A 17,181-nucleotide genomic window follows, 5' to 3' on the forward strand; every position below is an offset into this window, starting at 1 on the left:
CGAAGAAATTCCCCAGAAATTTCCGAAGAAATTCCCCAGAAATTTCCGAAGAAATTCCCGAGTAATTTCCGAAGAAATTCCCCAGGAATTTCCGAAGAAATTCCCCAGGAATTTCCGAAGAAATTCCCCAGGAATTTCCGAAGAAATTCCCCAGGAATTCCCGAAGAAATTCCCCAGGAATTTCCGAAGAAATTCCCCAGGAATTTCCGAAGAAATTCCCCAGGAATTTCCGAAGAAATTCCCCAGGAATTTCCGAAGAAATTCCCCTGGAATTTCCGAAGAAATTCCCCAGGAATTTCCGAAGAAATTCCCCAGGAATTTCCGAAGAAATTCCCCAGGAATTTCCGAAGAAATTCCCCAGGAATTTCCGAAGAAATTCCCCAGGAATTTCCGAAGAAATTCCCCAGGAATTTCCGAAGAAATTCCCCAGGAATTCCCGAAGAAATTCCCCAGGAATTTCCGAAGAAATTCCCCAGGAATTTCCGAAGAAATTCCCCAGGAATTTCCGAAGAAATTCCCCAGGAATTTCCGAAGAAATTCCCCAGGAATTCCCGAAGAAATTCCCCAGGAATTTCCGAAGAAATTCCCCAGGAATTTCCGAAGAAATTCCCCTGGAATTTCCGAAGAAATTCCCCAGGAATTTCCGAAGAAATTCCCCAGGAATTTCCGAAGAAATTCCCCAGGAATTTCCGAAGAAATTCCCCAGGAATTTCCGAAGAAATTCCCCAGGAATTTCCGAAGAAATTCCCCAGGAATTTCCGAAGAAATTCCCCAGGAATTTCCGAAGAAATTCCCCAGGAATTTCCGAAGAAATTCCCCAGGAATTTCCGAAGAAATTCCCCAGGAATTTCCGAAGAAATTCCCCAGGAATTTCCGAAGAAATTCCCCAGGAATTTCCGAAGAAATTCCCCAGGAATTTCCGAAGAAATTCCCCAGGAATTTCCGAAGAAATTCCCCAGGAATTTCCGAAGAAATTCCCCAGGAATTTCCGAAGAAATTCCCCAGGAATTTCCGAAGAAATTCCCCAGGAATTTCCGAAGAAATTCCCCAGGAATTTCCGAAGAAATTCCCCAGGAATTTCCGAAGAAATTCCCCAGGAATTTCCGAAGAAATTCCCCAGGAATTTCCGAAGAAATTCCCCAGGAATTTCCGAAGAAATTCCCCAGGAATTTCCGAAGAAATTCCCCAGGAATTTCCGAAGAAATTCCCCAGGAATTTCCGAAGAAATTCCCCAGGAATTTCCGAAGAAATTCCCTAGGAATTTCCGAAGAAATTCCCCAGGAATTTCCGAAGAAATTTCCCAGGAATTTCCGAAGAAATTCCCCAGGAATTTCCGAAGAAATTCCCCAGGAATTTCCGAAGAAATTCCCCAGGAATTTCCGAAGAAATTCCCCAGGAATTTCCGAAGAAATTCCCCAGGAATTTCCGAAGAAATTCCCCAGGAATTTCCGAAGAAATTCCCCAGGAATTTCCGAAGAAATTCCCCAGGAATTTCCGAAGAAATTCCCCAGGAATTTCCGAAGAAATTCCCCAGGAATTTCCGAAGAAATTCCCCAGGAATTCCCGAAGAAATTTCCCAGGAATTTCCGAAGAAATTCCCCAGGAATTTCCGAAGAAATTCCCCAGGAATTTCCGAAGAAATTCCCCAGGAATTTCCGAAGAAATTCCCCAGGAATTTCCGAAGAAATTCCCCAGGAATTTCCGAAGAAATTCCCCAGGAATTTCCGAAGAAATTCCCCAGGAATTTCCGAAGAAATTCCCCAGGAATTTCCGAAGAAATTCCCCAGGAATTTCCGAAGAAATTCCCCAGGAATTTCCGAAGAAATTCCCCAGGAATTTCCGAAGAAATTCCCCAGGAATTTCCGAAGAAATTCCCCAGGAATTTCCGAAGAAATTCCCCAGGAATTTCCGAAGAAATTCCCGACGAATTTCCGAAGAAATTCCCCAGGAATTTCCGAAGAAATTCCCGACGAATTTCCGAAGAAATTCCCCAGGAATTTCCGAAGAAATTCCCGACGAATTTCCGAAGAAATTCCCGACGAATTTCCGAAGAAATTCCCGAGGAATTCCCGAACAAATTCCCGAGGAATTCCCGAACAAATTCCCAAGGTATTTCCCAGGAAATTCCCGGGGAATTTCCGAAGAAATTCCCCAGGAATTTCCGAAGAAATTTCCGGGGAATTTCCGAAGAAATTCCCCAGGAATTTCCGAAGAAATTCCCGGGGAATTTGCGAAGAAATTCCCGGGGAATTTTCGAAGAAATTCCCCAGGAATTTCCGAAGAAATTCCCGGGGAATTTCCTAAGAAATTTTCGAAGAATTTCCGAAGAAATTTCCGAGGAATTTCCGAAGAAATTCCCGAGGAATTTCCGAAGAAATTCCCGAGGAATTTCCGAAGAAATTCCCGAGGAATTTCCGAAGAAATTCCCGAGGAATTTCCGAAGAAATTCCCGAGGAATTTCCGAAGAAATTCCCGAGGAATTTCCGAAGAAATTCCCGAGGAATTTCCGAAGAAATTCCCGAGGAATTTCCGAAGAAATTCCCGAGGAATTTCCGAAGAAATTCCCGAGGAATTTCCGAAGAAATTCCCGAGGAATTTCCGAAGAAATTCCCGAGGAATTTCCGAAGAAATTCCCGAGGAATTTCCGAAGAAATTCCCGAGGAATTTCCGAAGAAATTCCCGAGGAATTTCCGAAGAAATTCCCGAGCAATTTCCGAAGAAATTCCCGAGGAATTTCCGAAGAAATTCCCGAGGAATTTCCGAAGAAATTCCCGAGGAATTTCCGAAGAAATTCCCGAGGAATTTCCGAAGAAATTCCCGAGGAATTTCCGAAGAAATTCCCGGGGAATTTCCGAAGAAATTCCCGAGGAATTTCCGAAGAAATTCCCGAGGAATTTCCGAAGAAATTCCCGAGGAATTTCCGAAGAAACTCCCGAGGAATTTCCGAAGAAATTCCCGATAAATTTCCGAAGACGATCCCGAGGAATTTCCGAAGAAATTTCCGAGGAATTTCCAAAGAAATTCCCGAGGAATTTCCGAAGAAATTCCCGAGGAATTTCCGAAGAAATTCCCGAGGAATGTCCGAAGAAATTCCCGAGGAAGTTCCGAAGAAATTCCCGAGGAAGTTCCGAAGAAATTCCCGAGGAAGTTCCGAAGAAATTCCCGAGGAATTTCCGAAGAAATTCCCCAGGAATTTCCGAAGAAATACCCGACGAATTTCCGAAGAAATTCCCGAGGAATTTCCGAAGAAATTCCCGAGGAATTTCCGAAGAAATTCCCGAGGAATTTCCGAAGAAATTCCCGAGGAATTTCCGAAGAAATTCCCGAGGAATTTCCGAAGAAATTCCCGAGGAATTTCCGAAGAAATTCCCGAGGAATTTCCGAAGAAATTCCCGAGGAATTTCCGAAGAAATTCCCGAGGAATTTCCGAAGAAATTCCCGAGGAATTTCCGAAGAAATTCCCGAGGAATTTCCGAAGAAATTCCCGAGGAATTTCCGAAGATATTCCCGAGGAATTTCCGAAGAAATTCCCGAGGAATTGCCGAAGAAATACCCGAGGAATTTCCGAAGAAATTCCCGAGGAATTTCCGTAGAAATTCCCGAGGAATTTCCGAAGAAATTCCCGAGGAATTTCCGAAGAAATTCCCGAGGAATTTCCGAAGAAATTCCCGAGGAATTTCCGAAGAAATTCCCGAGGAATTTCCGAAGAAATTCCCGAGGAATTTCCGAAGAAATTCCCGAGGAATTTCCGAAGAAATTCCCGAGGAATTTCCGAAGAAATTCCAGAGGAATTTCCGAAGAAATTCCCGAGGAATTTCCGAAGAAATTCCCGAGGAATTTCCGAAGAAATTCCCGAGGAATTTCCGAAGAAATTCCCGAGGAATTTCCGAAGAAATTCCCGAGGAATTTCCGAAGAAATTCCCGAGGAATTTCCGAAGAAATTCCCGAGGAATTTCCGAAGAAATTCCCGAGGAATTTCCGAAGAAATTCCCGAGGAATTTCCGAAGAAATTCCCGAGGAATTTCCGAAGAAATTCCCGAGGAATTTCCGAAGAAATTCCCGAGGAATTTCCGAAGAAATTCCCGAGGAATTTCCGAAGAAATTCCCGAGGAATTTCCGAAGAAATTCCCGAGGAATTTCCGAAGAAATTTCCGAGAAATTCCCGAGGAATTTCCTAAGAAATTCCCGAGGAATTTCCGAAGAAATTCCCGAGGAATTTCCGAAGAAATTCCCGAGGAATTTCCGAAGAAATTCTCGAGGAATTTCCGAAGAAATTCCCGAGGAATTTCCGAAGAAATTCCCGAGGAATTTCCTAAGAAATTCCCGAGGAATTTCCTAAGAAATTCCCGAGGAATTTCCGAAGAAATTCTCGAGGAATTTCCGAAGAAATTCCCGAGGAATTTCCGAAGAAATTCCCGAGGAATTTCCGAAGAAATTCCCGAGGAATTTCCGAAGAAATTCCCGAGGAATTTCCGAAGAAATTCCCGAGGAATTTCCGAAGAAATTCCCGAGGAATTTCCGAAGAAATTCCCGAGGAATTTCCGAAGAAATTCCCGAGGAATTTCCGAAGAAATTCCCGAGGAATTTCCGAAGAATTTCCCAAGGAATTTTCGAAAAAAAATCCCCAGGAATTTCCGAAGAAATTCCCGAGGAATTTCCGAAGAAATTCCCGAGGAATTTCCGAAGAAATTCCCGAGGAATTTCCGAAGAAATTCCCGAGGAATTTCCGAAGAAATTCCCGAGGAATTGCCGAAGATATTCCCAATTGCTGAAAAATTGTATTGGTCAGCATCAATCGCATCTAGTTTTTCTCCTCTAGCGAAGCGCCGCCTTTGTTTTTTCTCGACAGTGTTGTTCCGCTCTGTTTTGTTTGATTTTTCGCTACGTTTCTTGCAATAAGCCGTGCAACTAATTCTCTTTAATTGTTTTTTAGTACAGCTCCAAACTTTCTGCTAGAAATTGTCCTCCAATAAATCTAACTATCATCATCGGCTTGGTGTTGAAACAATAAAAAAGATGCACTGCTTTTTTCGTCAACAATCATCACAATAATTTAAGTGCAATTTTCGATCGTTTTCACCTATTCAATCGCTTCTCTCGACATTTCTTCACATCACATCGCATCGCAGTAGGCACGGTCCACAGCTCAAGCTCATTCATTCACCTGAACCATATTTCGCTTCCACCACGCTCATCAGCCTACTGTGCACCCGCCTACGGCACTCCTTCGATGAAGATGATACACATCTCTCTTCTTCACGCGCTAATGATAATCATCGCACCGCCGCCATCATCGACAAATTTTCGACCGACCGCGACCTCTAGTCAGAAGAAAACTGAAAATTAAATCATCCTCCCGAAACCGAATCACTCCGCGCGACTCCGAGTCCGAGACTCGAGAGTGTGACGCAATCGGCTTTCACTTGCACTCGCCCGTCGCCTCGTCTCCTCGTGGACCATCATCATCATCATCATCATCCATCCATCATAAAAACCGAAAAACATGAACCGAACATGTGTCGGAATTAGCTCACCACCTCATCGCCACACGTTTGTTTTGAATGTTTTGTTTATTTGCAGCAGCAGTGCCACCGATTTTTCGCATCTCGTTCCATAAACATTTTTTTTTCGGTGTGTTATACCCCGGACAGACATGTGATACGAGTGTGATTCCTGTACAACGGTACGCAGTGTCAAGAAAATTCTAACAAGACTGACTTGAACTGAGAGAATTTTCAGTATGGCACTCATTTCAAGCGCAATTGTACAGTGATTCTTGTATCACATGTGTGTCATAAGTATTATGTAGCATCGCGCATTTCGCCAGCTGTTTGTTGGAAAGAAAATCACTGACACGAAGCGAAGCTTCGTCGTCCATCACCATGACGACGGCGGCGACGCTTCACCTTCCCTTGTCATGCTGGCAACCGTGCGTGACGTGACACTACCCTTCAGTCATAAAATCATGATGCGTAACGCAGCGTTACCAATACAGGCTGTTATTGTTTCTGAACTGATCCGTATCGCATCTTGAGAGTCGAGTCAGTCGTACAATCATCATTTGCAATCACTATCATCGCTCGCTCACCCAACTGCTCGCCGAAGCACTTAACAACTCATTGTTGTTGTTGTTGTTGCTGTGTGTTGTTGATGTTCGCACCAATTTAACTTATGTAACGCAGCGTTACAAACACTAGCAGCTTTTAGCCAAAAAAAAAATCCGATCCACAAACTAATAGATCTCCCCCTTCTTCCCCCGCCCCACAGCCACAGTGCCAAATCGAAAGCGCTGGCACACTTCCGGGACTCGCCGGCGGACCCCTCGGTGCCGGTGCTGCGCGAGGGCGAACTCAACATCAAGGTGACGCTGATCGACGGGAAGCGCTCACAGGATCGCAGCTGGCGGACGGTGCACGCCGAGTTGCGCGGCAACCGGTTGCGGTTGACGTTGCTACGGGACACCGGCAAGGCGTCCAGTCAGGTGAGTTTCTCCCGATTACTATGATTTCCACTTCTATGTACTACTATGCCCAAGAGATCCTCGGTGGAGTTCGACGTCGATCGCGTCGTAAAAACGAATCCAATCGTGTTTTGTATGGCATGGCAACCTTGACCGTCATCATCACCGATGCTAGGAAGGTGCGCGATGGCGGTAGTGGGCACATTCAAATTCACGAGCTAATGAAGGTCTTCAGTCAGTCTGTCGGACAATCGAGAGCGTAATTGGAAGGTATTCGTACTGCTTCTGAAAGCCTTCTCGTTAGGAACGGTTTAGAGAGCAAACCGCGTGATCGGCCAACTGAGTTAATAACCATGGTGATGCGGGTTTTGGGTGCAAGATTCGGATTCGATTCGTTTGCGATTTAGAAAAAACGGTCGTTTATCGGAAGCCTTCCAGCTTTGAGTTATGTTTTCAGCCCATTAAGATTACTGAGACCGATATTGTGTTGTTCTTTGCTGAGTACTGTGTTGTTCGCTGCAGAGAAGAACATTAATCAAGACAATTAGATGATCGGCATTGAACCACCAAAACCACACAACAATTGGTGAGATCTTTCCAATATTATTTATAAATAATTCTACTTCAGTATATATTTGCTATATAACTGCATATAAGTTGAAAATTCGCTATTTTCAACATCCTTTCATCTATTGGAAGCTGCTTCAGTTCTGGGCTCTTTCTAAGTTGATGAAGGGATTTATAAATGCTTGCAAGGACTTGACCAGGTGTGTGGAACTGAGTGAATCTATGACATTGTAGATAGTAGCGACATCAGCAATGTCAATGGATATATTCAACTTTGCAACTCCATCCAAGATTTGTGCAAGTATTCATGCTATGCTATGCTATGCTATTAAGATTACTGAGACCAATAGTTCCTTTGTAACTTCGTCGATAATTGGCACAGCTCCTCTTGGGTTGAGGCTGCGAAATGGCTTAGTTAAGTAGCGTGCCGGTATTTTCCCAATTGTCTAGCGTTAAAAAGTGCAAATAACATGACAAACTTCTGGAAAATCAGTAACAATTACTCTGAGAAGTAGGATGACAGGTAGGCAACCGGTTCCTATACTTCTCTTTCTGTTTACGGTAAATAAATGGTTAGTCTTACCTAAATCAAGCTTTTTTTTTTAGCGTTTGCGAGTTCAGAGAGTTTTGAAATTCGGTAGAAACGTAATATTTACAGCCGGATGGAATAGTCCCATTTGATGACATTCGCATTGTTTGACTCACACTTGTTCTTCAGAAATTAACGTGACCAGTGATTGGGAACCCTCCTCTCCTCTTCTTGGCGTAACGTCCTCACTGGGACAAAGCCTGCTTCTCAGCTTAGTGTTCTATGAGCACTTCCACAGTTTTTATTTTTAACTGAGAGCTTCCTCTGCCAATGACCATTTTGCATATGTATATCGTGTGGCAGGCACGAAGATACTCTATGCCCAAGGAAGTCAAGGAAATTTCCTTTACGAAAAGATCCTGGACCGACCGGGAATCGAACCCGTCACCCTCAGCATGGTCATGCTGAATACCCGTGCGTTTACCGCCTCGGCTATATGGGCCCTCTTTTTGGGATTGGGAACCCCTGAGCTATGAAAACTGCTACATTGGTGTTAACTCTTAAAAATGACCAATCCGATCAACTCTTGAACTGCTTCCGAGTATTTTTGGCTTTTAAGAAATTAAGATGGCCCATTTGTGCGGATTGGAAACCACTGAATTTTGCAAAACCGTTATACAGTCATACCTCGATATAACGTAACTGCAATTTTTTTTTCGTTACGTTATATCGAAGTTACGTTATATCGAAGCAAAAATTTGTTTTCACTAATTTCGTTTTAAATACATATTTTGAAAAGAAAATTACCAAAAAGATTATGTTAATCACCCAACAGTGATTTCTAGCCTTTCTTATATATATTTTTCATCATTGAATTTTATATATTTTTAAAAGTTTGTAAGATCAGATGATAAGATGTAACAAAACATGTTATTTAATTAGTCTTCCAGGAACATTTTTTTGTTATGATATTTGTTATTTTGCCGCTTATGACAGACAAGTTTATAACATAATATGCTATGCTAATAACATAAAAATTAATGATTTCATTATAAAGATATTAAGCCAAAAAAACATATTATTATGCTGTTGATATTTTCTTCTGTTCGGGCTAAATGTATTCTATTCTAATTCTAATTCGAACTGGTAGCCTTTGCGCTGCTGTCACTTTTCTACCCTGTCAATGGTAGAATGATGAGCACGATATTGCTGTGTGGCTCTTGTTGCATTTCTAGTCCGATTGGGGGTCCATTATGAGTTGCCGTTAGCCGATATCGAAGTTTCCGGGTCCGTTAGAGCATTTGCTCAGAAGAGGGTCAGGTGTCAGCCGCTCTCGGGGGGACTGCAACTGACGAAAAATTGCAAGTGCCGGGGATGGGATCGAACCCATGACCATCCACTTATGAAGTGAACGTGTAGCCACTACGCTACGGGCCCCGGCAGCATGTCTCTTTATATTTTACTATTTATTTATTTATTTATTTTTCTTTATTAAAGAGATTTTCAGCCCTAGGAGATCACAGCAATCCGTGCGCGCGAGTGGTTGTTTTCCACGTTTGCTGTCACGTTTTTATCCACACCGCGTTACCTTCAGTTCCGCCGATAGAAAAAAAAACTAATTCCATCAAAAAAACGAAGATGTTTTATGTGATTGTGTTCACCCATGGTGCTTATTTTCTAGTGTTGATACTATTGGTTTGTTGAAGTGGAAAAAATATTCTAAAATGTGAAAGAAGTTTTTATCAAATGGTGGACAGTTAACGGTGGGATGAGTGGCATTTTCACGTCGACTACTGAAGCAAATGTTCGTACGACCATTTAAGAGATTCCACTGGTGCTGAATTGATTTTTTTATATTATAAAAAGTGTTGGGCTTCTGAAACTCTCTCCCTGTGCCGAAGAAAGAGGATTCAACTTGGAAGTAGCTGCATATACGTTAAATTACCTATATTTATGAACGAGGATTACATTACGAGACAAAAACCCCTGGGCCAGAGAAGACGGCAAAGTTTGGACCTGGACCTGGTCGGCCACATTTGGTGAGATTGTTCTTTATTTGATTACATTTTAACTGTATTATTTTAACACACCAAAATAACCATTTACCTCATGTAACTCGGAGCGTTTGGTACGGTATGTCCACGCTTCCTTCCTCCCTTGTAGATTCGAGAAGTGTTTCGATGTTTTACAATCCGGATATCACATGACATCGAAGCATTTCGAAGAATCATCTTTGCGGTTAACGCAACGTAGTAGGCCTGGCCGCTTTGATGCTTGTGTCATATCTATGATATGCCACAATCATCAATATTGACAAGAAAAATAATTGGGCGTAATCTAACCCGATTATTTTCCAGGATGCTTTCTAGTACTGGCTACGTTTGTGTTAGATTAGATTAGATTAGATTAGATTAGATTAAAGAGATTTTCAGCCCTAGGCTGGTTCATCTCTGCTTTACAATTTAAGCCAATGTCACATAAATCAAGATTCTTCTCCTTTTTTGCATCTAGAACTGGTCAAACGTCAAGCGTTATCTATTGGCGTGATTATAAGTAAGAAATCTATGTGATGCAGGCAAAATTATAATCCGATGATGCCTCCAGGAATTCCTATAGAAATAATTTGGGAATTCATCCAGGAGTTCCTGGTTGAGTGCCTCATGAAATACCTCACGTGATTCATCTTTAAGTTCTCTAAGGATATTTATCCAAGGATCCTTCAATCTTCTATGATTCCTCCATAAATTCTTACTGAGTTTTATATCTGCTATGATACCTTTAGGAACGCCTGTCTTAATTGCTCCAGATGTTCTTGATATGATTCCTCCACGAACTTTCCCTGTGGTTTCTCAAGGGATTTCTGTAGGATTCCCCAAAGAGAATTGCTTTTCAAGATTTATTCTGTCCAAGATATTTCCAAGGATTAATTCTGTCGTTCCTCCTAAAATTTCTACTAGGATTTCTCCAGTCACTCCTGCAAGGATCATCCAAAAAGTTCCAATATTTCAACTATTCCTGTTCGATGAGTCCCAAGTACATTAGTGACCCGATTTTGTCAGCCGCTTTTCAGAGCACACTTTTTGCTTTCCCTGAAAAACCTGTTCAGTTTTTCATACTTTTTATCCCTCTATGTTCTGCATCTAAGCTGTAGTTTGTCGATAAACAAGAATTAATTGGTTAAAGTTTGACCGTGAGATAACGAGAGCAAAAAGTTTGTCGAAAAAGGGGGCTGACAATATCGGGTCCTTACTGTAACAAATTCTTTGCAGAAGACTCACGTCGGCGTAGGTTTTGTTGCGCAGGAGTCACTGTGACTTACTTCTAACAAATGAATTCTTACTTGCTAGAAGTAAATCGCAGTGACTTCTGCGTCATGAAAACCTGCGCCGCTGCGACTCTTCTATGACAAGTGTGCTACTTGAGATATTTGCCAAGATTCACCCAGGTATTCTTGCTGCAACTCATCCAGCACAATTTAACGGAGTTTCCAAAAGATTTCCTCTTCAGATTCCGCTAGAAAAACTTCTGTGATTTCTCCAGAGATTCCTTGGAAATATCCTTCTGAGATACAGAAGTAATTCTTTAAAAAAATATTGTAAGAATTTTTTTTTTATTTTTTAACCTATTTTACAGCTCTTTCGTTCACTAGGGCACTGCGTGAGCGATTCCAATTGGAAGCTGTATTTACAATTTGTACAGCGCCTAAATGTATTCTATTCTAATTCTACTATATCCAACTGGTTGCCGTTGCGCTGCTTTCACTTTCTACCCTATCATGGTAGAATGATGAACACGAGGAAGTTGATGTGTGGCTGTTGGTTATTCCTGTTTCCAGTTCGATTGGGGGTCCATTATGAGTTGCCGTTCGCCGATGTCCAGGTATCCGGGTTTATTTGAGCCATGGGCTCAGAAGAGGGTCAGTGTCAGCCGCTCTCAGGGGGAAAAAGCAGCTGACGAAAGTTCCGGGGCTGGGATCGAACCTATGACCATTTGCTTATGAAGCAAACGTGTAGCCACTACGCCACAGGCCCTGGCATTGTAAGGATTTCTCCAAGAATAACAGATAGAATTCCACTAGAAATTTCATCAAAGATTCCTCCAGATATTCCTTATTCGATTTTTCCAGGAATTCTTCCTGGAATGCATCCAAGATTTTTTTAAATTACTTCAGGAATTCAGCCTGAGTTTTATTCCATGGATTCTCACTGTGAACCTTCTTGACAATCCAACTAGGATTCCACCAGTGCACGAATTTCTCCAGAAGTTCCTGCTGAGATTTATACAGAAGTTCCCTATGTAATTAACCCTAAAAGGGATACCTTCATGGCCTCAGTTTCGTCACTTCGCTGAGTGTGTTCCATCAAAGACGAGCTCTGAAAGGCGCCTGGGGTCCAATGGACCCCAGGTATCCCGTTTAGGGTTAAAGACTGCCCCTGAATGTTGCCAGGAATAACTGTTTTTATCGCGGTAGAAATTCCTCCGAGGATAAAGCACGATTTTTTTCCAGGCATTCCTCCAGGAGTACCGCTATTTATTCAGGAATGTCTTTAGGAATTCCTTCAAGAGTTCTTCTGAGAATTTCTTCGCAAATTTCTCCAGTGATTTCTCAAGAAGTTCCTCCAGGGATTTATCAGAGAATTTCTCCAGTGATTTTTTTTTTGCAAAATTTACTCTAAGACAAAGCGGACCGTTACTGGTGTTCTTACACCCGGTATCACACGAAATCGAGTTCACTTCCAATGCTGTCTACTGTCATCTCGTTTGGAGTTTAAAGGCTATGTTCCAGTAGGGATGTAATGTCAATAATGAGTAGAAGATGTAATGTTTGTTCTGTGAAGAGCTATATAGCATTTCTCATCAACTGTGACACCGAAAACTATTATAAAACTTTGAAATTGGTCGTATAACCTATAACTGGATAGCAGGCTTAGTTCCAGGAGGGGTGTAATATCATATAGAAAATTTTGTAAATCACTCTAATTATTTAAATAATGAAAAGTTGGAACCCAAAAAAAAGTTACGTTATATCGAGGTTACGTTATATCGAGGTTACGTTATATCGAGGTATGACTGTATTGCTTATAGTTCTCAATATTTTTCATAGTTGCACGATTGTCTCCAGGCTTCGTCCCCATTCCAGATATACCCATATCGAATGGTTCCAAAGCCTCAAACTCCGTTAAACAGCCGCCATCTTGCATTTTGGGATGCCATCTTAGATTTTATATCGATATTCTGGTCGCCATTTTTGGACTCCGGACATCTTGTCCATATCATAGATACCCATATTGAACTATTTTAGAGCCTAAAACTCCATCAAACAGCTGCCATCTTGAATTTGAAGCCGCCATCTTGGATATTAGATACAAAGCCATCTTGGTTATTTTGGTCGCCATTTTCGGACTCCGGACATCTTCATCATAACAAATTCACCTATATTGAATGGTTTCAGAGCCTCTAACTCCAATAATCAGCCGCCTTCTTGAATTTTGAGCCGCCATCTTGGATATTCTGGTCACCACTTTTGGGGCTGTTCTGTTCATAAACCACGTAGACCAAATTTTGGCCATCTCGGACCCCCCCCCCCCTCGTGGACTTTTGTCCATACAAAAATTTGAAAATTTGTATGGAGCGTAGATTTTGGTCAGACACCCCCCCCCCCCCCCCCCCCTTCGCCTAAAAGTCTACGTGGTTTATGAACGGCCCCTTTGGACTCCGGATGATTTTTTGAAAAATCTGTATTTCAGGCCATGTCTTATCTGCATTTGAGAGGCTCTCTTTGTTCACTTTCTCTTTCAATTATTGCAATGTAATGGTACACTTTTCAACTATTTTTGCAGTACAAATCAAAAGACGATTGTTTTGACTTTCGTTCAATGAAACGAGGCAATTATAATACAAATAAACAGCTGAGATATTAACGAAAGAGAGGGAAACCAAAGAGAGCCTCTCTTCTGCAGATAGGACCTTTAGACATGTTTGGCCTGATTTCATATAAAACGAAATCTTTATGGAAGCTCAAAAATCTGTATATATGGCATCCCTGCTCCGGACGTCTTCTATATATCAAATATACTTATATTCCATGGTTTTAAAGCCTAAAACTCTATTAAACAGCTCCCAAGTAACACTTTTTAGTCAAAGTCTAGTCTCTAGAGGTACTTAGAACCATCATAAAATCAAAATAAAAGGTATAAGATTTTATGACGGTTGTCAAAACCTCTACAAGACTAATTGGCTATCAAAATGTTACTTGGGCTGGCACCTTGAATTAGGTCGCCATTTTGAAATTTTGGCCCAAATCATGGAATTTCTGGTCTGCAGTGTTGATTTCCGCACAAAACTTGTCAACCATGCTAAAGGTTAAAAAAAAAAATCGGCGCAGTTTGTGTGTCGCATCATGATGGAGCTTGGTTCAGTTTTATATACGACGTGTTTTATCGGTGCTGGCCCGGATTACTGAAATGGCCATAGCTCCGGAACGCCTTGATCGATCCGAACTGTTTTTAATAGCAAACAATATGGTAAAATTCCGGGTCGATTCATGCTAAAATCTGAAAAATCGGCCAATGGGAAGTGCCTTAAAAGTGAGTGAACTTTTTTTTTGCGTACGGACAAACATATATACACACATACAGACAAAATCTGAAAAATCGGCCAATGGGAAGTGCCTTAAAAGTGAGTGAACTTTTTTTTTGCGTACGGACAAACATATATACACACATACAGACATCATCTCTATTTGTCGAACTGAGTTGATTGGTATATGTGACTCAACTTTCCGAGCTTTCTATCGAAAATTCTTTTTTTAGTGAATATATAGCCTTTCAGTATACTTTGATGTACGAGAAAGGCACAAGCATATAAGTTCCAACTTTCACGAATTTTCGCAAAATAAGCCCCGCCCTACTGCTCTCATAAACCAAACCTCGATGTTTCAATGACTTTGTAAGGGTCTCAAAACTCCCTTAAGTATAGGTTCGAAAAAAACCTGAGACCCCGCCTCTTGAAACCCTCCTGAGAACACTATAAAACTTTCCTGAAGCCCTCCCCCCTTTCAAAATTTCGTGAAACATCACTACAATGTTCTTGAAACCTTCCCGAAATCCCCTGAAACTCAACTGAAACCCCATAAAAAGTTCCATAAAATCTCTCTAAAATCTGTTAAAACCATTTGAGATACTCCTGAAAACACTGTAAACCCCCTGATTTGTTCTTAAAGGCCCTTTGAATCCCTGAGATACCCCTTTCATATTCCTAAAACCCCCTGAAACCCATCTAAACCAACCTCGAAACCCCTGAAATCACCAAAATCATGTTGGAATTCTCCGGTAACATTCCTGAAATCATTTGAAACTGTACTAAAACCTCCAGAAACTCCACTTAGACCCTCTGAACCAAGCCCTCGAAATCTTCTGAGACCATCCTGCGCTGCAATGAAAGCTTTAAACCCGTCAAAACCATCTGCGGCCTTCCAAAATCCTGCTGAGATCTCTTTAAAAACATTCTGAAACCCTTTAAAAAACACTCCTAAATATCATTGAAGCCCCTTTGAAACCTTCTGAGATCCTCCTGGAATTCATTTAAGATCTCCCGTCAAACTTCCTGAAACTCTCGGAAATTCCTCTGAAATCCTCCCTAAACCGTCCTGAAACTACCCTAAATTTCCACAGAAGTATCTCTGAAATCTCCCTGAAATCCCCTTGAAATGTTTCTGGAAATCTCTTGAAGCCTTCCCAAAATCCCCTGAAACTTCAACGAAAGCCACTGTAAAGTTCCGTAAACCCTTCTTGAAACTTTCTGAAACTCCCTAAACCCTGCTGAGATGTCTCTAAAAACACCCAAAAACCTTCCTAAATGTGTCTGAGACCTTCCTGATGTACCTCTTTAAACATCCTCTGAAATTTCCTTGACACCTAAACCCATTTAAAACTGCCCTGAATTTCTTTTCTAAAACTACCGTGAACCTCTACTGTAACCTCACTGATCCTCTTCTGAAACTGCCAAACCCCGAAATCTCTCAGGTTATGAGGGAAGCCGTACTGAAACTCCTCTGAAGCCCATCTTGAATGGTCCTGAAACCACCCTAAAACTATCGTGCAATCCCTCTGAAACTTTTTTGAAACCCTGAGAATCCTCATAAACCCATGGCCCTAAAAGCCTTCTGACACATCCCTCTAACCTTCCTAAAACTCCATTGAAACCGCTTTGAAATCCCCTGTTACCCTCCTGAAACCACCCCTCTGAATCCTGGCTGAAGCTCTCTGAAATAACCCCTGAATATCCTCTGAAACATCTCTGAAGCCCCTTTGAAGCCCACGGAGCTGAGACCCTCTGAAACCTCACTGAAATTCCTTTAAAATCCTCTGAGATCTTCCTGAAACCTTCGTGAGAACCCCATCCCCGGAAATCCTCCTGGGACTCCTATGAAACCCTCCTATAAAATGTCCTACAAAACGTTGAACGCTCGGGTTACATCCAGGTACGAGGAGCGTCGGTGAGTACAAATGTCGGTAGACGAATGAAATTTGTACCTAGACTAACTAAAGGAGGGGACACTGCGCCGGTAGCGACATCAGTCACTGCCTGCGATATGAACAGCAAGCCTCTCTGTTTGTTATTGAAACATCCCGACTAGATAATTGTAACAAAAAAATATCATAATCCTAACAAATCATGATATTTATAACTAATTTTGATATAATCATGTTCAACATCCTTGGTGTTTTCAAAATACTATAACTAAATTATATCACATCATGTTATAAATGTTGTTTCATAACTCATTGTATTATAATTACGTTTTAAATTTTCGATATTTGGGAAAAAATGTAACATAATTATATCAAATTATGATAGAAACCAGTAATCCAGAGGCTAAAATTCGTATCACATTTTGTTATAATTTTGATATGATTATAACAAAATAAGATATAATCTTGATTAGACCAGTCTACTTTTTGTTACAATTTTAGTTATTTTAACATCATCCTGCAGCTAGTTTATAACATAAGTTAGAGTAAAATATTATAACATCATAACACAATATGATACAAACTTGATATAATTTTCTAGTCGGGGAGGCACAGAGCTGGTGGTTTACGGAAAGCAGAAAAAAACTCCCTGTTTGTTATTGTAACAGTAGTAATTTCAACACTAATGTCCCCTGAATGAAGATGCAGTCGCCGAAGATTATAGGATCACGTTTTTCGGCATTCACTCCTTATGTTGGTGTCAAATCACATGGGCTTCTTGTTGCATAAATTATGAAGTAACATATTTGTCACACGTAGAAGTGATTTAGTATTCTCTCAGCTTCTTCCAACTTCAGGGTCAACTTATCTCCCTTGATACTCGTTTAATGTTCCGGCATAATTTACCGCACAAACATTCACGGGTCTTTTTGGGGTGGTATTTCCCTTCATGTCACTCCTCCCCTTATAACAGTCAAGGTTGCGGGTCATCTTACACACTGTTCAACATTAAAATATTTATCTTTGTACTGAGAAAAAGGCCCCTAGAGATCAAAGCGTGCCATGCTTTGTACCGACCAAGTATCATCGGGTTGCCATGGCCACCTGCGCCACGCGTTCTGGTGTCAGTGGTTCGGTCCGATAAATTTGCA

The 17,181-nt window shown here is 41.4% G+C and overlaps 1 protein-coding gene across 5 annotated transcripts in view; it reads left to right on the top strand.

Moving 5' to 3' along the window:
- LOC109428467 (uncharacterized) overlaps positions 1–17,181 on the top strand; it is a 569,383-nt gene that overhangs the window by 454,206 nt on the left and 97,996 nt on the right. For all 5 annotated transcript variants that reach the window (XM_062844305.1, XM_062844310.1, XM_062844307.1 and 2 more), the window contains one exon: positions 6,268–6,481. In XM_062844305.1, coding sequence (XP_062700289.1) covers positions 6,268–6,481 — 214 coding nt within the window. The remainder of the gene's footprint in view (positions 1–6,267; positions 6,482–17,181) is intronic.

The sequence above is a fragment of the Aedes albopictus genome, chromosome 1 (genome assembly GCF_035046485.1).
Source record: "Aedes albopictus strain Foshan chromosome 1, AalbF5, whole genome shotgun sequence".
NCBI classification, from domain to species: domain Eukaryota; kingdom Metazoa; phylum Arthropoda; class Insecta; order Diptera; family Culicidae; genus Aedes; species Aedes albopictus.